General features: G+C 37.2%; 1 protein-coding gene across 4 annotated transcripts in view; it reads right to left on the bottom strand.

Moving 5' to 3' along the window:
* The window catches only part of si:ch211-186j3.6 (neural-cadherin), a 482,505-nt gene that overhangs the window by 398,635 nt on the left and 59,600 nt on the right, over positions 1–24,270 (bottom strand). For 2 of the 4 annotated variants that reach the window (XM_036211377.1, XM_036211378.1), the window contains one exon: positions 12,962–15,021. The exons of the other annotated variants lie outside the window; for them this stretch is intronic. In XM_036211377.1, coding sequence (XP_036067270.1) covers positions 12,962–13,991 — 1,030 coding nt within the window. In that variant the 5' untranslated portion in view covers positions 13,992–15,021. The remainder of the gene's footprint in view (positions 1–12,961; positions 15,022–24,270) is intronic. 4 annotated transcript variants of the gene reach the window in all.

Here is a 24,270-nt window from a genome sequence, read left to right as displayed (position 1 = left end):
TCACAGACATTTTTGTACTTCAGTCTGAGAGTTGCAGTGAGAGCTTGTAATTGCGTTACGCTGCATTTGGCAAAATATTAAGCACAAAATTGGAATTCTGCGAACTGCGTGACGGGTGGAGAGCCGAGCGCGCTCAGAGTTATGGACTGTTTCTCTGCAGCAACCTTCAGAGGAGCAGAAAAACACGACTTTCTCTTGAAGTTGGTGAAAAAAGTCACAGTAATTGCTATAATAGCTGCATGGAGTTTTATTTTTTTGATGTTTACTAATGAACAAATTGTAAGAAAAAAAAGCCCTGAAAACAACAAATCAACTGAAAAGTAAAGTAATTTGGTAGAAAAGGGATAGAAGGAGAGAAAGAAAGGAAGAACAACTGGGGAGTTAATGAAAGGCTGATGTCAGCCGGAGTGAAGCTCAAGTTGGATGATAATCTCAATCTTTACACTTGACTTTGTGACGCAGCTGAGAATGCTTCTGAACTGAGAGTGCATGAACGCTCACTGATGGTCACTGAAGCTCTTCCAAAGAGCAAACCAAAACCGACATAAAAAAAAAAATAACTTCACAATAATTAATTCAGATCATTACGAATATATTTGGTTTTAAAACAGTTTATAACAGACCAGCTGTTGTGTTTGGAACATCGTTTTGCTGCAGAACCCAAAATCTCCTGAGGTCATGACTTCAGGACCAACTGGTAGAAATTTATATTTCTTTTAATTACAGATAATTACTCCAAGTCTAGAAACACTGTTGTGGGCCAACACGTGCTTTTATTGATTTTTTTAATTTCTGAATTTTAATCTTAATGATTTTTATTATTTTAATGATTTCCTTTTGTATTTTTATATATTTTGCACAGTACTTTGAATTGCCTTGAGTATGAATTGTGCTTTATAAATAAACTTGCTTGCTTAAACACCACCCCAATCCCACCATCAGGGTTCCTGCAAGTTTCTTCATGTTAAATTTAAGACTTTTTCAGGACATGAATGTCACAAAAAGACATTTGTTTCAGTCTATTTCCTATTTTATATATTATTTCCAATTGCATAATTATATTCCCATTTTACAATCAAATTATATTTTCTTATTTTGTTGCTATGGTGCTTTAGCGCTCTTCTTTTTTTCATTCTTCTTGGACATTCAACACATCGGTGCATAAAAACTGGTTCTCCTGCTGTTTATTTACAGTATTTGATCAAAATTATTGTGGTTGAAGAATCACATTTTTGACAAGAAATATGAAACGGAGAAGTATTAAGTTGCACCGGCATTTTTAAGGCTCATATATCAAAATGTAATAATTGTTTAAGGTGTTATTAATAAATTCATAAATTGAATTATTTTAATATTTTTTTAAGAGCCTGTGGGAACTCTGTCTGATGCTGTTTCGCTGTGAGGCTTTATTAGTTTGTATTGGGACAAACACCTCTCAGAAAGTTCCAACTTCTTCCTATTAGTACAGATTATAATTATGCATAAATTATGGGTAAAATTGAGAAATTTTTGTCAACACAAGACAAGTCTTTGGGTTTTTTATGGTTGGCTGGTCGTTTTTTTGTTTGTTTTGTTTTTTTCTTTTTTTAAACACAAGCTAATGCCAGATAGCAAACCTATTTCCCGAATGGATTCATTAGATGTTTTAATGACACAATAATTGGGGTTACCTAAGGTGTCAAACTGGGGCCAAAAGTTTTAAAAACCAAAATACACCAATTTGAAATTGAAACTTGAAAAACTGGTGCTGCAACTCAAAATAAATAAAACCAAAAACCAACTTCGAAAAAGTCAACAATAATTTCTGCAAGTCAACTATAACCTTGATTTTTTACTGTTCAAATTTTCTGTTCTAAAGTTTCTAAACTCAAATTTTCACTTTTAAATATATTTTTTCACTATATTTCAACTTTTGTCCCCTCTCTGGGGCGTGGGGGTGGGGCTCAGATGAAACGACCAATCGAAATGATGGGAGCTTCAGCCTCGGTGGATTCACTGACGGTGGAAACTTTGATAATTACTACCACAAAATGAAAACAATAACTAGCGCTGCGTTGATAAAATCGATTAACCAATTTGAACTGATTTAAGCTTAATAGATCAATAATCAATATATAAAAGCAGAGATCAACCTAACGCATAATGCTCAAGTCCACTAGTCAGTCCACTCTGGGATTTCCCATAGGACGGCTAATGCTAACACTCAGTCATCGTAAGCATACATTACTGCCTAAATGAATATCTTTATAAACTCACAGGTGGGAATTCTCCAAAATTTTTAAAGAAAATATTTCTAAAGAAACCATTTGTGGTCAAACGTACAATTTTTTGATAATTCTTTTCTGGAAAAAAGAGTACTATTATAGTACGAGCTCCACCTAGTGTCCAAACTGAAACGTCCTCCAGGAGAAGCAGAACAATGTTTACAATGTTAATGATCTGAACATTTTAGTTAGAACTTGTCCTTTAGAGAATCTATGTAACACTGTATGATATTAACAATCTCATTATTTCACCAATAAACCTAATAAATTCAAATTCTATGTATTTCTGAACAAATGTGTCTAAATGTCTAAACTCAAAATTGAATTGAATAAAATTGAATTGAGAGGATCAAAAGAATCGAAAAAAACAGCGAATTGAATTGAATCAGGAAATTATTATCAATACCCAGCCCTAACACTAACTATTCAAGTTATTGTTGTAGACAAAATGACCACAAAAGACATATTTATCCTTTATGAGTAATCCAAACTGTATTTTGAAATAGTAACTTCTCAAATCCTTGAATAAACCGCCTCAAGCGTCAAACATTTGTCGGGTCAGGTAGGACTCTAAAGTAAAAGATTGTTGCCAAATAATGCACCTATTTCCAATGTTGGAAATGTTTCAGTTTTTAAAACATTTCCCTTAAATTTGCACCACATGTATCAAAATATATTTGTTTGAATTATGACAGGTAAAACAACAGTTTCTTTAGCCTATTCCCTTCATATTGAGGTTTTATGATGGATGTCTTTCTGACTGAACATTTTCAAAGCAGTTCCCACAAATCAAACTCAAGAACTAAATAAAAAGTAATTATTAGTGTAGGCTACATGTGTGTGAAAGTTAGAATAATCTGTGTAAAGTCAAGTGACAGTCGTCTTGATTAAAGCCAGCTGTTCCCTAATCCTGTCATTCCACACTCATCCTGCTCTGGTAGGAATTCCATGATCCAACGCCAGTTTTCCATTTCTGTGCCAACGTTCTCATTTTTAAGTCTTCTGTTTTGGTAGATTCCATCTTCCACGTTCTAAACAGTTTTATTTATTTGGATTTAGTGTTTTAAGTCCTGTGGAGCAGTACTTTGGTATTAAATATTCACAGGATTTTGGCGTTATGATCCCATGGAAAGTTGATTTTCTGTTTTGCCAGAAGTTCTCTCAGTAAAACCCAAGTTATTAAGATGAAATACTTTATTTTGTTTCTCAACTGTGCTACAATTAAATGTTAGTATACAAATTAAAAATGTCAAAAATGTCTTACAGGATCAAAAATTCTATGAATTGTTTGTAGAAAGTAAAACAGTAAAAAAAATAATTTTCCAGTTTAAATTCTAAAGAGAAGATTTTAAAAGATGGAGAGCCAAAAACCCCAGAAACTAAATAGTAAAATAATGCACTTCTCTTTCCTCATGCTGTGACTGCTGGGACGTGAAGCGCTGCCGTGGCGTCCGCTGACTAATTTTCTGTAATTACTGAATGCTTTTAAAAGTGTCTGACAAAGAAATGACCAACCTGCAGAAATAATATGAATCTCGTCTTTACAGTCAACCTCAGTGAGCGGCGATGATGGAACCGTGAACACAGCAGACATTTCCAAGAATCTGAAGAACGATTGATTTTGATCGACATTTGAGGTTTTTATGTGATATTCTGTGAAAGGACTGATCTGATGCAGAACGGTCGTCTTCATACCCTCAGATTTTACACTGTTTTTTAAATGCAATTACATGTTAAAGGTGAGGATGATTTTTTTTTTTTTTACTAGTTGTTTTTTTTAACAAAAAAAGGATTTGATGTGTATTAAAATGTATTAAGATTTATTATTTAAAAATAAATTTTCTTCTGCATTTGGTTCATTTCTACTTCATTTACATCACGTAACTACCGGCTACGGTGGCCGTTTGGGTTCAGTTATTCCTCTTTGTAATCTCAGAGCGAGCGGACGTTCAGTCCGATTGGAAATGAACCGAGACCACCTTGAAATGGCCATTCCTGGTCCCGGACCAGAGTTCGCTTGGGTGAAATTGAGATGAATAGGTGACGGGAAGTGGAGGTGGGATTGGTCCAACAGTCCCACAACTCAGAGGGAACTTTCTATCAAACTCCGGCCATTGTACAGAAACTATGTCCTAGAAAACAACACCGATTTTTTTGATTTTGTCTAAAAACAGTATAATCATGATTGAAAGATCATCGGGAACGCTTTGAAAATAGATCAAAAGATGATCGTAGTGGGTCTTTAATGGTTTTATTTCAGTTGTGAAGCTAAACTGATGAGGCAAAATTAATATTTTATTTTTATAAATGTGTTTTTTTCAATCAGCTCAGTTAAGGTTCAATAATATAGGCTAAAAAATTGATCAACTGACGATCTAATCAGGAATATATATATATTTATATTTATATATATTTATTTTTTTGTCTGCAGTTTTTAATTCTTCCTAAACATCGTGTAGTTCTGCATGGATGTTTATATTTTGTACTTTTTTCTTGAACAAAGTTTTTCTTTTACTTGAAAGCTCAGTTGAGCGTCTTCTGGTGTTTTCTATGATCACCCGACGGTCCCAGATAATGAGTGTCCTGAATTGTGCAGATATCAGCAGCAGAACCCTGATAAGAACTTCTTCCATATTTATTTGGGCAGATTTATTTATGTTCTCTGTGGAGTTTGAAGTTTATGAGTCCGTTATAACTCCTCCGGTTCAACATAATGGAGGTCATCAGTCCTGAATGCAACCAGATTTACGTCCAGAACCGTAAATTCAGCGCAGGCGAAGCCCATTACCGTCATTAGCCCATAGGTCAACAGCGCTGAACCTGCTTGGGTTTGCGGGATGATCTGAATATGATAGTTAATAAATTAGCAGAGAGACGGGTGGAACAAGCTGTGCGAGGCATACATCTTTTTTAAAACATTAAGCACAGGGGACACAGAGAGGACCGCGGTGTGACTAACTCAATTATTCATTTAGCTAATTAACCAAATAAATCAAGGCTTTAATTGTTGTGCCAACAGGAGTTACTGCAGTCAAGGAGCAGCTGAAAATTGTCCGTTTCAGGTGGAGCTCTTGCTCCATGATCATAGAGGTAGTCAACGACCTGTGACACCACAGAAAAGGACTGCCGTATCCAACGCAAAGGTGTGCATTTAAAATAGTGAAAACCTATAGACGGCTTGCTGTTGTCATGGCAGCAGATTTCATCTGACATTTACCAAAACCGTGTTCAAGCAAAAGTGAAAACTAGTGCAGACACGCGCAACCCAGACCGCAAACCCAGACAGATGGAAGTCTCTGAAACATCACACTTCCAGCCTCGCACTCGTTTTTATTCTTCTTTAAGCCTTTTTTCCTGCAGCCTCAAACCGTTATTCCACTCATACAAATTCCCTGAAGTAGAGAAGAGAGAGAGAGAAAAAAGGAAAGTATGAGGGGAGAACGAGCAGCAGCAGCAGCGAGGCAGACAGAGAATGAGATGGGATTACAGGGATAATGGGAGCAGATGGAGGGAGGTCAAGGCTCCGCCGGGACTCTCCACTCCGCACGGATTAAAAGACTTCAACCGAGCCACCAACAACCAAACGGATGACGCGCTCCTCACGCTCCGGACACCCAGCTGAGGCCGGCTCGCCCCCCCGCCGCCCACCGCTAAGCCGTGGAAATGAAAACTTGCTGTCTTTCAATGCGAAGCAGCAGGCAGTTCGGGTCATGTAAGGTCATGTAATATGCCCCGCCCACCAACCCCAACCAAACTCATAAAAGGCCACACTTTGGTATTTTTAAGTTCCATCCATTCAGGAAATGTTTACGCCCATCCTGCATCTATTAGAGGCAAACATTCAAGTCAACAAGGATGGACGCTTTCATGGACAAATGAATGACCTGGTCAGTGCAGGGGGCGGATTTAGAACAATATGTGATGTGTTTCTAATCTTGAAATGCGCTAAGACATTTCACACTTACAGTACGTACACAGAGCTCAGGAATGTTTGTCCTCATCTCCGAGAGAGAATCTGCTCTGCTTTGGGGGATCCCACCCGCTACAAACTCCAGCTGTGGGTTTTACTATCTAGAGGTTGAGCTGCGGATCGTTACTTTGGTGGAGATCCAAATCAATTCCAATTCAATCCACAAGTCAACAGATCAAACCCAGATTCATACCATTAGGTTTAAAAAGTTTTTTACTGGATTTATTCACCATCATTAATACCTTTATTTAGAACAGGAGATCAGATTTAACAGAACACAAATAATTTAAGGTAAAGAAATTATATTTATCACTTCAAACGATGTCACACCTAAAAGTTTTCAGTCAACTTCTTGGTTAACTTCAGCAGTAAACAAAACCTAAACATCACTTTTGTTTTGGATGGCTTAACGACAAATCCTGAAAGTGTTCTTTACAGTTTTTCCACCCAAAAAGTTTAGCTGACAACAGTTCCACTGGATCGATGACTGAAATGAAGACACAACAACACATGGATAAAAATGGAACAAATAGAAAACACTCACAGTCCATCTAAACTGAGTTTTTCCAACACAGGTTTTAGAAACACAATTTTTTTTTTTTTTTTTAGTGGAAAAAACAAAAAATAGCCTAAATTCCGGTACACCTTCTTCACCGTGCTAGCAGGAAGTCACATGACACTCCATCATTGATCAACAGATTTTTATAATAGCTGTTATTTCATATTCATTATATTTATTTTTATTCAAATTGTCGGATTTATTTAAAACACTTTTTGACTTACTTCATTAACCTGAAGTTCAGCCTTAAGGTTTTTTTTTTATTTTTAAACACTTGATACTTTGAGTTTCAATATAAGAGAGAACCTGACAATTTACTTTGAAGTAGAAACCTCCTGATCTGATCATGTGATCAAAAATCAGGCCTGATCCCGGGGTTGACGACTCGATCTGTATCGGTTGTTCCCCTGATCAGTATCAGATATTTCATTTAGTCTTATTATTTCTAGCTTATTATTCTGGAAAAATCCCCCATTAGAAGTCTGCATGTCATGAACGGATCACGTCACGTTATTGCCGTTAAGCGCAGCAGAATACGGCGACAGTGTAAGCAGAAAGCTAACCAGAAAAGTTCAGTCAAGCTAGTGAGATGTTCAATGACTCTTTAAAAACACTTTAAACTCACAACAAGGGTCTCTGTTGGTTTGTCGTAACTTACAAAGGCATTTCAACAGCAAAAAGATCATGATTTGGTCTATTTTGTATGTTAAGCTCTCCGTTCTGCCGACATATAGACGCCTAGCTGCTAACTTTTGAGTGCTAGCTCTGTTAACCACTTGAGACCTGAGCTGTTCTTTGATAATAAAACAAAAAAAAAATTTCAGAAGTTAAAAAAATCATCCCATTATCTTTAAAATAAAAAAAGAAACTAATAAAAGGTTCTAATGATATCAGCTTCTCATAAATACTCATAATATTTCATTTTAATAATAATAATAATGCTACAACAAAGTCATCATTCATTTTAAAGAACTTCTGAATGAAAATATGAATCACATTTGGTTGAAAATTCTGAAGATATTAAAACTAAAGTCACTAAACTTTTTCATATGACTAATTATCACCTACATTTACAAGAGAACATTGGTTTTTTTAGGTAATAGTTGCACTTTTTTCCTTGATTGTTAAAGCTACTTCACAGAAGTGCTCTGTTTAAGTGTTAAATGATAAAAGATGGTTATTGAAATAAAAATATTGAACAACTTGAATCTGTTTTTAAATGTTTTCATTTTTAAAATATCTTACAAAAGTGTCAGATTGAAAAAAATAATCGGGACATCCCTATATTGAAGATTTACTTCCTCAGTTTGTTTAATTTATGTACTTAAAACCCAACTTTATGCTGCAATTTTAAAGGGATAATTACATTGCCTGAAGAGTATCTCTACTATATGCTACTATGTTTATAAAGGTCGTGATTTAGGATACCAAAGATTTTTTACACTCAAATTTTCCGTAAGAGAAGTGAATTTCCAAGTATTCAGATACTTGTTACAGCCCTGGTGAGAGGACATCAGCAAAGGTTTCATTTTCTCATATCTCGTGCTGCAGGGTCAGTTCTAGTGGACCGCATTCTGCACCTGAAGGACACTAACCATTCGCTTGAGGACGGTGAAGTCTGTCTCTCAACCAGAGAGAAAAGATGCTTTGAGTTTGGTGTAAAAGAATCTTTTTTTTTCCAAGACAAACCTTCACTCAATAAAAAGGAAGACTCAGATACAATCTTACAATTGACTCTTGAAACCAGACGAGCTGCTTTCATCCAGAGGAGCAAACGAGGCTGTGGAGTGCTAACAACAGCCCCCCCACCAGCAAAAGACAAAATGACGGAAACACAAAACCACTTCCAATTTTTCCTAGGAGCATTTAAACCAACTGCAGACCAGAAATAAGGATAAGAGGGCATTCATGCTCGACAATAAAGACGAAAAAGTTCATGAGTGTTTTTTTTTTCTACTTTCTACTTCCATACAATTAATTCATTCATGCTTCTTCTCCTATATGAGGTTTAGGACTTTTGAACAACCATGCAGTGAATCTCTACAGTGGGAAAATAAACTTGAACTTTTACACAATTATTGAAGAAACCTAATAATGACAAAATATTCAACTTCCAAGTCAAAAATCTGCAACATCTTCCCTGAATTCTCCTCATATTCTTCACTTCCTGTTCAGGAATCTGGAGCCAATTTAAGTCGTAATTAGACAGGAGGTGGGTCACGCTTTGAGCATTCTATACCAGTCCAACACTGGGACTCAACAAGACTAAAAGAAACATCTGTGCACCACCTGACAACACTGGCAATCATAAAATATAGGAGAAGTTTTAAGAAATAACCCCCAAAAATAGCCTCAGATGATGGTTTGTATCTCCCTTTACAACACAAACTTTGATTTATTGCTCCACAATACTGATTATTTCACAGCCGTTCTGAGATCCTCAGGGATAATCAAAAGCCACGAGTGGAGTTGGAGCCAAATTCTTGACTAAATGTTTAAAGAACTGCTGGCATAATTTCAGTAACAGAGATCCTCTGCTCTCCTCATCAACGCCTCGGGCTGATGTCACTCTCATTTCCCACGCTGTCATTTCCTTCTTTGTTTCTGATTTTATTCATACAAACTGCATATTTCCAGCCAATCGACACATCTCTTCGTTTACATTTCATCACAGACGGACCTTCCAGCATCCATGCCGTGGCCTGAGCGGCGCTCTTCCATACTGCATTCTGTCCCCTCAATAGTTTTGTTGAAACTCTTGACAGGGCTGGAAAGGAGGGAATTATTTACTGTAATTGAGTTGCTTTTTTATTTATGTAAACCTTAACATTTAGTATAAAATAAATGTAAACATCAACTTGTTTTTGTAGATTTTTGTAGCCATTTTCCAGATTTTTTTAGCCATACAAGGATCCTGGTGCTGGTAAAGTTTATTCAAGAGGAGTGAAGAGACTTCTTGAATAGACCATCTTTGTTTGAGTCACATGACCTGTAGACCTGTGACAGGTTGAACCTGTGATTAGAGAAATCCCGCAGTTTTCTTCTTCCTTCTGGTTAAACTGTTGTATATGTGAATATTTCTGTCTGCATAAAGTTTGTTTGAAACAAACTATAAAAGCATAAATTTAATTCAGTTCAGAAACTAAACTGACCTGCTGCTGTTCAAAATATCAAAACCCTTTTAAGATGTTTTTGCTGTGAACTCTTCATATTTTTGAAGGATCAAATCTTTAATTATCTCACTAAATCCTTCAAGCCAAATGTATTCTACATTTTTGAATGTCACTCAGAGAAGAAATGCATTTACACCCATTTTAAAAATGAAGCGTGAATTCTTTTATGTCAGTGTTACATTACTGGATTTTAATTTCTTTACTTTTTGTCTTAATATTCACGTTAAGAGCATAAAAAACTAGTTAGAAGGATTTGAATAACACTGGAAATACAGTTAAATGTGGTCACATTTACTTTTTTTTTTTTACAGAATGCACTTTAATACTATGTTTAAATGTGGTATGAATGTCAGTCATAGGGTCATATATCTGCACAAAGATGAGAAAAAAGGTTCTGCATATTAAATCTTTGATAAACTCAAAGTCTCATCAATCTAATGCTTTATTACAGATAAAGCATGATTTTTTTTCCTCTTTATTATGCAAAAACTGACATTTTCAGATAATTAGGCTGGGATGTAACGTAGTGAGTTCTTAAATATGAAATCAAGATGGGGATTTGAAAAATGGATGTTTAATAAAAAATGTACAAAAAATATGAATACATGTCTATCAATTCACAGTTTTAAATTTGTTTATTCTTTTTTTCTCTTAAAAATATGAATTATATCAATATTATTTAGTTTGAGGAAAAACAATGTAGTTCATAAAGGTATTTTATATTTATTTTAACTTTTGATTTGTTTCTAGTGTAAGTTCTTTAATTGGTTTATTCTTATTTGGAAGGGTTCTACCATTTCAGAAAAAATTGGGTTCCCTGTCAACTTAACAGTTATAGAACCATCTAGAAACTGTTTATTTTGGTAACGTTTTGTACAAATCAGCTTAAGTTGCAAAGATGCAAAAGTAAAAACAAAACAAGAGAGAAGAAAAGAAAAAAAGTTTTGAAAATTTTACCAGCAACATCCTTGAATTCTAGGATATGGTCACATTGACAGTTTTGGTAAAAGTACATGTATACACACACAACACAAAATATTTTAAGAATGCTGTAATTTTACTATATAATAGGTCATTGCTGCAACACATATTTTCAACTTAATGAGTTTTAACAGGTTAAAATACAAAAAAATATATTGAAAAGACATTTTTATGTCTTACAAGTTTGAAAACACGACAAAAAATGTCAGAGATTGAAAAAAAAGCATCTTTATCAATATATTTACCAAAAAAAATACTTTTTAGAGACTATTATATCTTTCTTTTATTATGTTTTGCAACTATTGCTTTCTGCTAGTAATTTTAGGAGAATATCAATACCTTTTCCTCAAGTAAATATGTTTTTTAACTGGTTTTATTCAAATGTGTGCAAATCAGTAGTCATGCAAAAGTTACGAAAATAGATACAAACTTAAAATTCTTTTCTTCAGGTACCTGTACATTCAGTAAAATAAAAGTTGTAGATTCCACAATGACACATTTCTACCTTTACTTTTGCCCATTTACATTCAAAAGCTGCTTCCCACTATGGCGCAAGAAAAATTAAAAATACACAAAAACATGGAAACACATGGAGATTCAATCTGTCTATATATATATATATATATATATATATATTGCAATGAGAACTAGACTTCTTAACAAATAAAAACTACAGTTTGATCAAGTATTGCTCTTACATTTGCCCATAACAGCTGAAGTTGGCTCCAACACAATTTTAATACTCAAGCAATGTTCAAAGTAAACATGTTAAGTAGATTTTCCACCTCATCGACTCTGAGGCATCTTCACCTATAATGATGGAGCTTCAGATCTTCAGTCATCGCCTGAAGACTTTCTATCATTCAATATTCCCTTGTTCTCTTAAGATTCTTCTCGTTTTGAAGTTTCACCACAATGCCGAGACAATCACCATCCGTTCACAGAAATACTTCACTAAATACTCTTTTTGCGAACACATTTTGGCAACTTTTGTTCCACTTGCTTTAATTACAAAACGTTGGAAATCTGCCCAATACCAACTAAGTGCAATGAAAGTGCAGCAGCCAGAGGACGCCTGTTGCAGCAGATTAAGAATCCCACCTCTTTTATTATTATTATTATTATTATTCATATGAATATGTGTTACTAAAGTACATGTGGCACGCGCCCTGCTGTGTGCTGCAGGTAGACAGTTTCCTGCTTCAGCAGAGCTCACATTACCCAATCCGATAGTTTGCATTGATTGGGTCACTCCTCCAGTCAAGCGTTGCTAAATGGAACAAGTGTTTAGGGAGACGTGCGCGTGCGTCTGTGTGTGCGGATGACCATATCATTATTAAACTAGCGCACGCACGGCGGTAAATAAACACATTCGCACGCGCCCTCTCCTTTGAGCGCATGAATAATCAGCGGCACTGATGAATGCCAACGAGTTTAACCTCTGCTGTGAACACCCTGACACCGCTGTCACCGCGCCACCCTCGGCAGACCGGAACGGAGTGATTGCGTAATCTCGCCGTCGGTGGAGAAACTGGCGCGTTCCGAGGTTTGCAGACCAAAGCGAGGAGACCCCCCTCAAAAAAAAAAAAAAAAAACTGCCACACACTCCGGAACATGAAAAAGATGACTTTTTTTCACTGACTGAAATTGGTTTCCTGACACTTCAAAGACACTAACCCCTCCACCAGATGACCCCAGGCGGCGGCGCGCGCCGGATTTCTGTCCAATTCTAGGTGCAGGAGTGGGGAGGGGGGCATGCAGAAAAGTTTACTTCAAATAAAAAAAAGGTTTCTAACTTCAACTCATTTGCAGCGTGCCTTGTGGTTTTCTTCCTCTCTTCGTCTGTGCGTATTTACGCACGAAACCAGCAGAGTCGCGTAAAGGAAATCCAAAAAAAATCCCACTCAGAGTTCATTTTCAGCAGGTCATCTTTGCACAAATTGTACACCAGAAACTACAAAAGCTACTCCTGTGCATATTGTGCACGCGCAGCTGACACGCGGCTTTTACTCACCCCTCTTGTCCTGCACCTTCACCGTGATGTCCAGCAGCGGTTCGGTCTCCCGGTCCAATTTCCGTATGATCACTATATCCCCGCTGTCCCGGCTCACGCTCACCGGGGAGCTGTCCGGCTCCGGCTCCATGAGCTCAAAGGAGGCCGACTGGAACTTCACCGGGTTCAAGTTCATCACCACCGACCCGATCCCGGCGTCCTCCGACACGCTGATGAAGACGGGGTTGTCTGACTCGGTTGCTGATCTGGACCTCCTGATCTGGGACTTTGGATTAGGAGTCCCCGATGGCGCCACGGGCCACTGCCGTGGGTTGATTTCCACGGCGACGCTCTGGCTCGTGCGCGGTGGCCACCCGCGGTCCCGCGCAAAAACTTTAAACGTAATTACTTCTCCCAGACCGAGAATGGAGTCGACCAGAAGAATGTCTCCAGTTTTGGGCACGGCGTAAAAACTCCCGTTTTTCGGCAGGGCGAAGTAAATGAGCTCGGCGTTCTTGCCGCTGTCCTCGTCCCGCGCGCTGAAGGAGTAGACCGCGGAGCGCAGCGCGGTGGCATCATCCAGGCTGAGTTTCAGCTCCGCGCTGGGGAAAGTGGGCTGGTGGTCGTTGGTGTCCAGAACGTCCACCTGGATGGAGGCGACCTCAGCCACGAGCGGGGCTTCGCCGTCTTTCCAGGAAAGCCCCGCGCACTGACCGCAGCACAGGCTGAGCCCCAGCGCGTACGCAGCGCGCTCCTCCCGGTCCAAAACACGGGAAGTCTTCAGGAGAATGTGGCCGCGCTTGTGGTGCGCAAAGACGCGGAAATTCTCGTTTCCATCCCCCTGGAGTTTGAAGTGCGCCGCGGCTGAGGAGGACTCCGAGCCGCAGAGCCTCAGCGAGTTCAGCCTCTTCAACGGGACGCTCAGCCCGTTAACCCGGGAACCGGGAGGAGAGTTTTCAAAAACGTGCCCGTGAAAAAACGGGACCAGCTCAGTTGTTCTGTTCCCGGTTATACTAGAGATTAAAAATGGGAAAAACATTACCCAAATCATGACTGGATCTGTGTCTGGCTCCGCTGCACTAAAGCGCCGGTGAAGCTCCAAAATCCATGGGTGCACCAGGGGGTGTTCCGGCTCCCTTTCCCTCTAATCCAAAACTTTAATAATTAAACTGGAACGTAAATATTTGCAGGCACCATAATCCCAACACCGCGCAGAGGAACTTTGGGCGTCAGGGATGTGCGTCCTCCTCCCCTGCTACCCTCTGTCTGACGTCTCAGCAGCGGCGGTGTCTGTCTGCGCGCGTTCCAGGAAAGAAAAAAGAAAGACAGAAAGAAAATGCCAGAGTGCGCGCTCAGCTGCGTTTCCTTCCTCGCTCTCTCTTGCGCGCGTTGTTTCCAGCAGATGCTGCGCGGGCAAATCTGCGTGTGAGCGGCGCTCTGCTGCACACCAACTCCCCTTTGAGGTGGAGCATATTTTTTAATTACAAGGAAATCAATTTTCTTTCCAACTTGACACTCTGGTCATCACGAGGTTATTGCTGGGAGCGGGCGGCGCGGGCTCTCCCGCGCTGCCAGAGCAGCAGGGAGGAAGAAGGATGTGTTCCAGCAGGGATGCAGCAGCAGCACTGGAGCCACTATTAAAATGAACTTTGCAGCAAACCAACAAATCAGGCCGGGCGCGCGCCCCCTGCGCAAACACCCAATCCAGAGGCACCATCAACAGTTCGCGAGGGGGGTGTGGAGGGGGTGCGTGGCGTGCGAGATCCTCAGGGGAAAACCCGACCTCCCCTTCTCCTCCCAGTGATCAATGCCCAGTGTTGCGCATCCAGATCCATCACTCCTCTTTCCAATAACGCGTCAGCCCACTGGATTAAAATAATGTAAAAATCAATCATGTTGAAACGCCTCAGGAGAGCAGCGAGAGTGAAAAGGCTTCCAGCTTCAGGAAAAAGGCCTCAATGACTCACTGCTGTATTCCTGTCACACGGAATTGTCCTGTTTGGATGCGTCCATTACGCGCCGCCGCCGCCGCTGCTGCTGCTGCTGCTGCTGCGGGAGGTCTCAAAGATACTGCAACAGTCCTGGAACCACAAGGCGACCAACGCTGCTCTTTATAGAATATTTTAACTGGTAGGAGGAGTTACTGTTCAGAAAAATACACTTATAATCTCAATCAGATTATTAATTTAAAAAAGAAAATCACCTGATTTGTTCTTTGGTTTTTGGACGAAAACGTATTAAACCCATAAGATGCAAATGTCCTGATGTTACACTGAAAACAGTAAAACGTTGAATCCATTAACAAAATATCTGTAATTTGTTAGATTTAAAATTATTTGTTTTTGATCAAACTGAAAGTTTAACCCTTTAACTACCCAAAGCAGGGGAAAAAAACATCAAAAGTTTTTTTCCTGCTTCCTATTCTCCCTAAAGAGAAATCCAAGTTTAAAAAAAAGACAAAATGAAGCGAAATTTGTGTTTTTTTTTCTTCTAAAAATACATAGAGGGTCTATAAAAGTTACTATTTGGTGTGCACCGGTCACTATCCAGAATTTCTTTTTACTTTAATTAAAAAAAAAGGTCTGGTTAGTAACTGGTGCGCACCAGACAGTAACTTTTTTTTTTTCTCCTAAAAACTGAAGTAAACATGCTTTTTCTGGTTTCTGGTTACTATCCAGTACGTACCAGAAAAAATATAAATATTTTTACTTCAATTTTAGAGAAAAAAATGTTTTACTTCAAATTGTTTTACCTTCAATGTCCCTTTAGGGGCTCGTACCTTGGGGAGTAATACACACAACCAATATTTTTAAAAACATGTTTTCTAAATGTGCCCCAACATTTGGTTGAGCAGACAGTTAAAAGGTTAAGTCAATTTTTTTAATGAGATAAAAACTAATATTTTTTAAATGTGACAAATTACAGAACTTTTGTTCGTTGAGGCAACATTTAATTTTTTAGTGTACCTGACTTTTATAAATTAAAATGCAAAACAAACGAATGAATAAATACCTGTTCTATGATAATTTATGTAAAATTTGCTGATATTCACCAATCTTTGTCCATCTGTGTGAGTTTTGTGTTTCAGATTAGCTCATTTACCCAAAAATCATAGAGTGAACCCATAAACAAAGTATTACCTGCAGGTACTCCAACAAAAAAAGGAATAAAAAGAATCGAGTTTGGGATAAATATTTTAGAACCGCTCAATTTTACCTTTAACCCCAAGAACAAATTTATTCTGAGATTTTTAAGTGAATTTGACAATTTTGTTGTTTTTGGGGTTGCAGTAAATAACAGCCGCCACAAATCTATGAATGTATGCAAATAAACAAGCAAAACAAAAAACTAATTCAAATGACAAAGGAGAGCGCAATCAGGAGGTAAAAAACTTAGGCACTTCATAAAAAAATGTAAAAATGAAAAAACGCCACAGAAAAACAAAGCAGACAACCTTCTTCTTCCAGTGTTGTTTTAAGCGAATGGCAGACAGCATTAAGGGGAATTACTGCCACCTACTGGTATGGAGTGTGGCAAAGAAATTCAACCCACTAATTAACTTATATTTTGGTAATTCATTTTGTTTGCCTCAAAAAAGAAATCAAAAACATGTAACAGGTGGTCTTGATCAAAATACCTATTATTCCCCATTTTCCTCTTTTCTCTTCAAGACAAATCTTCATCAAACGTGCTCTATCGTTTCTTTTCCAACACAAAAATCACATTTACCAGTAGAATGTTTTCCAATTTAAAAAAGATCATAATTAAATTGTGTGTGACCAAATCCAAGTCTGGAAAAAATTGTACTCTCCATTCTGTTTCATCCAACATCCGATTTTTCCAACAACCCTCTGGATTCTCTATTACACCTTTATTTTCACCCTCCCATCTTTTTTACCATTACTAAAATGTTCAAAAGCAGATGACCTGGGCGAACACCAGATATTTAAACATAGTGAGGGTAGTTAGCAGAAATGAAGTCAGCTGTAAATCATCAACTTGAACCAGGTGAGACTAACAAGGAAAATAGAACATCAAAAACATCCAACACTGAAAAAAGTGAAATGTTGGATCAATGAACAAAAGATCCATCATTTGTTACATTTAAAATTATTGGTTTTCATCAAATGGAAACTTCAACTTGATAGTTTACTCAACATAAATTTTGTATTAGATAAAAACGTATATTCTGAAATGTAACAAATTATGGAGCTTTTGTTCATTGATCCAACATTTCACTTTTTACAGTGAAAAGCAGAATCCTCACAGACAACCATCCCATAATTATCAAAACTTTTTCAAATTCCATTGTTTTTTCTTGAGATTTGCTCAAAATAAAGTAAGAAAAATATTCACAAATGCATTAAACAACTAATTTGATGATGTAGAGACGGAGTTGATGTAAAGACAGTTATATTTACTTCTAAAAAAATGATAAAAACTCTGAAGGAAAAATGATTTGATGCGTTTAAGATTTTGTAAGTTAGCACTCCAAGAAACAAACGATCCGTCTGAAACCGTGGAATCTCACATCATCTCAAAACAGTAAAACATCAATGAAAAAATGATGAGAAAGTCTAATTATCAAGGATGTTGCCCTACATAGAATTAAATAAAGCATAAATAAATAAATAAATATGGCTACTTTTTCGTTAAAATAAGTGGATTTAAAGTCAAACATCTTAATGTTTCCTTAAATGTCACATTTTTGTCTCTTATTTTGTTTTTTTCTGCTTAACTAACTTTAAGCTACTAAGATAACCGCTTTTCTCACCACAGGAAACAAACGGAGAAAGTGATTTAAGCAAAGAAAAAAAGAACAAATCATATAATTTGTGTCTTTAAAAAACACAATAATTGCAGAAATAATCTCTGGCTAGAACTGGTTAAAAGGTTTCTCTAAGGGGGGATTTTAAATATGTTGTTGCCAGTGGATCATAAAACGAAGGAGAATGTCACTGCTGCAAAACAGATGTTGGTGTTAGAGACCAATACAGTAGTGTTTTTGATGTTTATTATGTGTTCTTGTACCGTTTTTATGAAATTAAGCTCAAAATAGTATTTCTGAGAATTTATTTATTCAAATTGCTGTGACACAGACAAGAAAACGCTGTTTGAAAATATTTTATTTGTGAGGTAGAAAATGGGCGAGCCACAAGCTCCGCTCTGATGCAACCACATGTAGACGACTTTATCCATGAACGTCTTTGTTTTCCTCATCTGAGCTGGAATCTGGATCAAATCTGTACAGTGTGAGGGGCTGTAAGCTGGTGAGAGAGAAATAGTATTACCTTTCCATCAAACTCATTTTGACAGGTGACCTTTGACCTCCACATTCCAAAGTGATGACGTAACAATTTGATATAAACTTTATATCGATTTGATATCAAATTTATATAATGTTCATATCGATTTGATATAATCTTTATATCAAATTGTTACGTCATCACTTTGGAATGTGGAGGTCAAAGGTCACCTGTCAAAATGAGTTTGATGGAAAGGTAATACTATATCTCTCTCTGGTGGGAGTGTGTAAACAGAGAACTATCAGTTATAGGTGATGGGGAAAGGGGGCGGGTTGCTCCGTGCCAAGGGAGCAACAACTCAAATGTGAATTGCAAATGAACTATTGCCATTCTACAGAAACTATGTCATAGAAAACAGTTTGGTTTTTTTTCATTTTTGACTAAAATCGTAATTATCATAATTAAAAGACCACTAGAAACGCTTTTAGAATCGATAAGATGATTTTAGAGGGTCTGTAAGAACATGATAGAAAATCCATAAACATACAAAATAAATCTTGAGATTCAAAGGGATTGTCTTCATATTCCACCCTGCTCTTATGTGTCAGTCTTTTCCATTGAACTTAATTAAGTCACGTCTCACTGTCAGATGTTGTGCTTAAAATGTGACTTTTCTTTAGTTTTTCCAAAACCCCATTCTTATCTTATAAACGCATTATTGCTTCACAGAAAATAAGTCTTCATCAAGCTGCCTTTGGGATGAATTAGAGCGCAGACTGAGAGTCAGACCTTCTTCTCCAGCAACATCAGTGTGTGGCCTGACCAAGAATGGTCCAGAATTCCTAGAAACACTCTCCTCAACCTTGTGGTTCCCAGAAGAGTTGAAGCTGGAACAGCTACAAAAGGTGGACCCACATCATATTGAACTGTATGGGTTAGGAATGGGATGGTGCTTCAGTTCATATGTGAGTCAAGGTAGATGAGACAATACTTCTGGTAGTAGAATGTACCAGAAAAATTGTGTATTTTGTAACACAAGCATCAAATTTATCAGTGATGTAACTCAGGATCCACCTTTTCAGAACAGCGTGTTTACCATAAGAAAAATCCTAATAGTGGTGGCCATTTTTAATGACTTGTAAACGATATGTTGATGCATAGAATGCAGTGTGAGGGTTCCTACAAAATGATATAAAATGTGGGATTTTCTTGTGTAAAACATGCTTTCCTGAAACAGGAGTCCATCAGCTCCAATTATACCAATTTGGGTGCTTCTACCACAAAATACATGATCATTTGACTAAACGGTTCCTTGACTATTATCTTTGTCTGCTTCTCCTTGACAAATGGGTTGGAGGTTGTTGGAGCCTAACCCAGCTGAAGGCAGGTTGGCCGTCACTCTGCCACAGGGACACACCGAAGGGCAAGCACCCCCACATGCATGCTAGCTCCTATATTTGCAATTAAGTCACTAATCAGCCTCTGTAGTATGATTTTGACTCATACATAAGAAAATCCTCCAACCCATCCAAGATCCAAACGAGAAACTGTCCCTGTGAGGTGATGGTGCCCCAACATACCATGCTTTGATTTATTGGTTTATTTCAGGCATTAAAATGGAATAATACAATTAAAATAAGACAAAATATAGATCTATAGAATAAAAACATAATTTTAGGAAAGTAAAAATTCCCTTATTTCAAAAAAAGTCTTGCAAGAAAAATAATCTCATGAAGGAAGTTTTTCAAAAGCAAAATAATCTTAGTTTGAGAAAACATCTGACAAATTAAAATATTTTTTCTTACAACATGAATTCTTGGTAAGACTTTTTTCCTATTGGTATATGTTTTATTCTTATTTAAAAAAATATTTAAGAATTTTTGACTTTTCTTGGGGAACTGACTTGCAGTGAAAACCATTTCAGATATTAAGTAAAACATGGATCTGAAAATAAAAAAATTAAAATTAAAAAAAGCTAACAGTGGTATTAGTCATAATCATGAATTAACTTTTTTTTGCAATAATGCATACAGTACACACAAACAAGGGCAAAGCTGGATTTGTTACTTTAAAGGGAGTGGGACGAAGCAAACTTAAAAAAAATGTGTATAAATATATAATTTAGTCTCTCTATGTTTCCTTCTCAATGGAACACGTTTAAAGCATTTTCACAACTGACCTTTAAATCATTATGCTTGTCTAAAAAAAGTAATTAGTTTTCATTGAGTTAAAAATGTGAAAACTGAGATAAATTTCTCTTTGATGAAACTAAAATGCCTTTGATTGGAGGCATGATATTTTTCATCTGTGAATATCAAGTGCTGGAGAAATGTTGAATGATGTAAACCACGGGTCTCAAACTCAGTTTACCTTGGCGCCGCTGTAGGGCGTGTTTGGCTGAGGCTGAGCTTTATAGGGCTTTATTTGTGCTAAAAATATGTTTTTATGTCCACTGTCTATGTCTTTGATCTATTGTCTATGTCTACTAAACAAGTTTATTGAACATTTGCTCATGTCTATGTACTACTTAGCAATATCTTCTGCGTGTCCTGTGAAACGGCAGGAGCTAGCAACGCTTGCAACTGTTGCTAACGACTTTTCTGATGACCAGATCCAACACAATAGCAAATGCAAAGTTTTAGGTATAAAGCTGAAACATCATGAAACAAATACAAAGCTATCATCAAAGAGGCGTGGACTTGCAGAAGATATTGCTTAGTAGTACATAGACATGAACAAATGTCCAATAAACTTGTTCAGTAGACACAGACAATGGAACAAACTTTTCCATAACAATTTTTTTTTAACAAAAATGCAAGCATCCTCATACAGGAAACAGCAGCCCTGTTGACCTTATAACAGCTTCAGTTGAGACTAAAAGGTTTCAGGTTAAGATTTGTCCACTGATTTGACATAACTCTAGTTTAAATATTTCACATGGAGTTCTGTGTAAGATTCAAAGGAACAATCTAATACTTTGTGAATCCCTAAATTAGTTTTAGAAATGTGCAGCTCTTGACATCAGAGTGTCTTTTCCCACCTTTACTTCAATTGAATCATTACTAATTCACCATTGAGCTCGACTGCCCTTTAAATAATGTGACATCCACCGACAGGACCTTTAGTGCTTTTTTTGGTCAAATTTAGCGGTTCAGATAAAGATAAGAAGACGAGTTTCTGGAGACTAAAAGAGGGGACATTTTTTGGGCAAGATTTGGAGATGTGGTCATTTTTTTGTAGAAATAATAAAGCATGGGGTTTTGGGAAATTTTTTTTCAGAGTGGGGAGAGATGCATTTACCTTTTAAGGTGGTATAACCCAAACGGTATGCAAAAAAAAAAATCCCGCCTGCATTAATGTGTGGTAATTTGATTCCACATGAAGACATTTCTACCTTTTAAAGGCAGAGGAGTCTACTGCCATCAATCTGGATTAATTAGGGAACACATGTAGACTTGCTTTAATTATATTATCTCATCAGGTCATTAATTTATCACAGCTCCCTGGTTAAATGGCTTCATTTACACCGTCTGGAACTGAATAAAAGACAAATCTACAAGTACAGAGCTCTTATGAGACATTGATGCAATGATACTTAACCTGTTCCTGATTTTTCCTCTTTGTTTTATTCAGAAAACAACAAAAACACATTTTTTAAAGATTCACTACAACCATCTTTTGATCTGTTTTCAAAGTGGTCTTTTGAAGTATGATTGTGCCGTTTTTAGCTAAAATAATTAAAAACATTTATTTTGTAGGAGATAGTTTCTGCAGCGTGGTTCGACAGAAATTCATCTCTGAATTGTGAGCGTTACTGTTGGTGCGGAGCAATCCCATACTCCCTTCCCGTCACCCATAATTGAGAGGTCTGTTTATGTAACCGGATCGATTCTGCGTTGTGTTTATGGGAATAAATGACGTAAAAAAACAGCATCACCTTCGGAGACCACCTCCATTTATTGCGGATCTAACAATTGGAAATCACTGTGTTAGCTGCCCGTCATAACTCCAACATGACAGTGAAAGGTAGAGGGAGATCCTTTTCAGTGACAGAACTAAATACCCGGATAATGGGCAAAACTAAGATAACATGAGGATTCATATCGTTAACATTACAAAACACCCACCTCTCCGATCAGATAATAAAACAGAAAGGGGAGAGGGAAAGCGAGCACCCAACATATAAAGAAGAAACCACCGAAGAAGAACAAACTGAGGAGGGGCTACCAACCCAACACTGAATACAGGGGTAGAAATAAACTTAGGAGCAGCCGATAGTTTGTGTAATTAAAATAGAAAGATCTCATCTCGTTACATTTATACACTCTCCCACTAACTGAAAGCCCTCACACCGCCAACTCAAAATAATCCGGAACAACAAAAATGGTTAGAAATAATGGAGCTATCCAGTCCAGTTTTGATCCAGAAGCCAGCTCGGACGAGGAAAACAAAGACGTTCATGGATCTATTCCTCTATTTTTTTGTCTGCTCCTGATTCACAACGATTTGAATAAATTAGGGCTGTGAAAGTTGGCACAGTAACACACGCGTTTAATAAATCATTATTAATGCATTAATATTTATCAACGCCCTCAGGCGTCCTGCCCTGCAGCGTAATAAAACTCTGAATAACTTTTTTTTTATGTTCTGTGATTGAAATTTCATTAAATCAAAGAGATAATATGGCATTTATTTTGTAATTTTTGGACAAAAGCGATCATTTAAATTTAATAAATAAGGCGGAGGATGAACGCCAATCTGACCCTGTAATGAAGCAGCTCACCTGTAATGGGGGCAGGGGGGGCGGAACAAAACGGAGCCGTCTGCTATTAGAAATTCAACAACAAGGAAACCTACATACATTTTCCACAATAGCAAGCACTGCCGTTGTCTAAAAATTGCAGAAACGCAGCAGATTTCTGCAAAAGTCCTGCCCACTAATGTCGCAGGAGGCGAACAGTCCAGAATGGAAAGACACGCCCCCACTTGAGTAGATTCTAGCCGTGCCCACCTGAAATCCAGCTGGATCAAACTTCTCCCAAAAAAATGATTTGTTATTTTTCACAAACAGAATAAAAAAAATGTATGAGAAAAAAAGAAAAAACTGAAAAAAAAAATCAGAATTCCAGGATAAATGTCAGATGGGCAGCAGAGCTCTTAGGAGAGAAATGTTTATTTTTGGGGCTGCCTGGTAGCTGAAGCCACACAGGCAGACTGAAGTACATAAGAAAGATCACATCATGGAGCTGTGAGGTCTGTGATGTTCCTCTACCAACAGAAATATGTGGCCCAAAGAAATCTGTGACGTCTGTATTTTTATGTATTTTTATTCAAAAACATGTTGATTAGTTTTCTACTCTTTTTTTTATTGTTCTAAATTTGATTCTCCTTTTTTAAAATATTAAATTACACCTAAAACTTCCATGCTTATTTTGTAAAAACAATTTGCTAAACATTTTTGGGGTTTCCACAGCAAAACGAAACCCATTTTTCGTGACGGAATTCACAGTTTTTGAATGATTTTATGTCTAGAGTGTGAATATAAAATAAAAAAAAGGCCAAAATAAAAGTAGTGTCAATTAGGATAAGATGTACTAATTCAAATGATACCAAATAATCAAGCAGGTAGTCTTCCAAATGGAAAAACCGAGTTTTAGGGCCTTAAACGGTTCAAAATAAACACTCAGTGTACAATTTTGTGTGTGATTTTATGTTGTGATTATTTGCATATCATAAGTGGCTGTCAAATAATCGCGATTAATTTTTTCCAAATTTGCAATTAATTCTTTTTTTTTTAATAAATACAATTTTAAGATGAATTTTCTTTACATACATATGTCCTCCATCAACAGAAAAAATCTACAAGAATGTGTTAAAAACACCAAAAACACGATTTCCATCCGAGTGGGTCTTTAAACAAATACAAAAACAAATAATGTGGTATATGTGCTGCATAAAGCAGATGGACACAAACACCTTGTTAAAGTAAATACAGGCGAAGCCAGAGAGGGACAGCTGCAGGCAGAGATAGATTTGGTCTGCTGTTAAACTTGACAGTGGAGTAATATTTCCCTCTGTGGCTGT

The sequence above is a fragment of the Oryzias melastigma genome, linkage group LG3, assembly GCF_002922805.2.
Source record: "Oryzias melastigma strain HK-1 linkage group LG3, ASM292280v2, whole genome shotgun sequence".
Lineage (NCBI taxonomy): Eukaryota > Metazoa > Chordata > Actinopteri > Beloniformes > Adrianichthyidae > Oryzias > Oryzias melastigma.
This window is presented reverse-complemented; position numbering and strand designations above follow the sequence as displayed.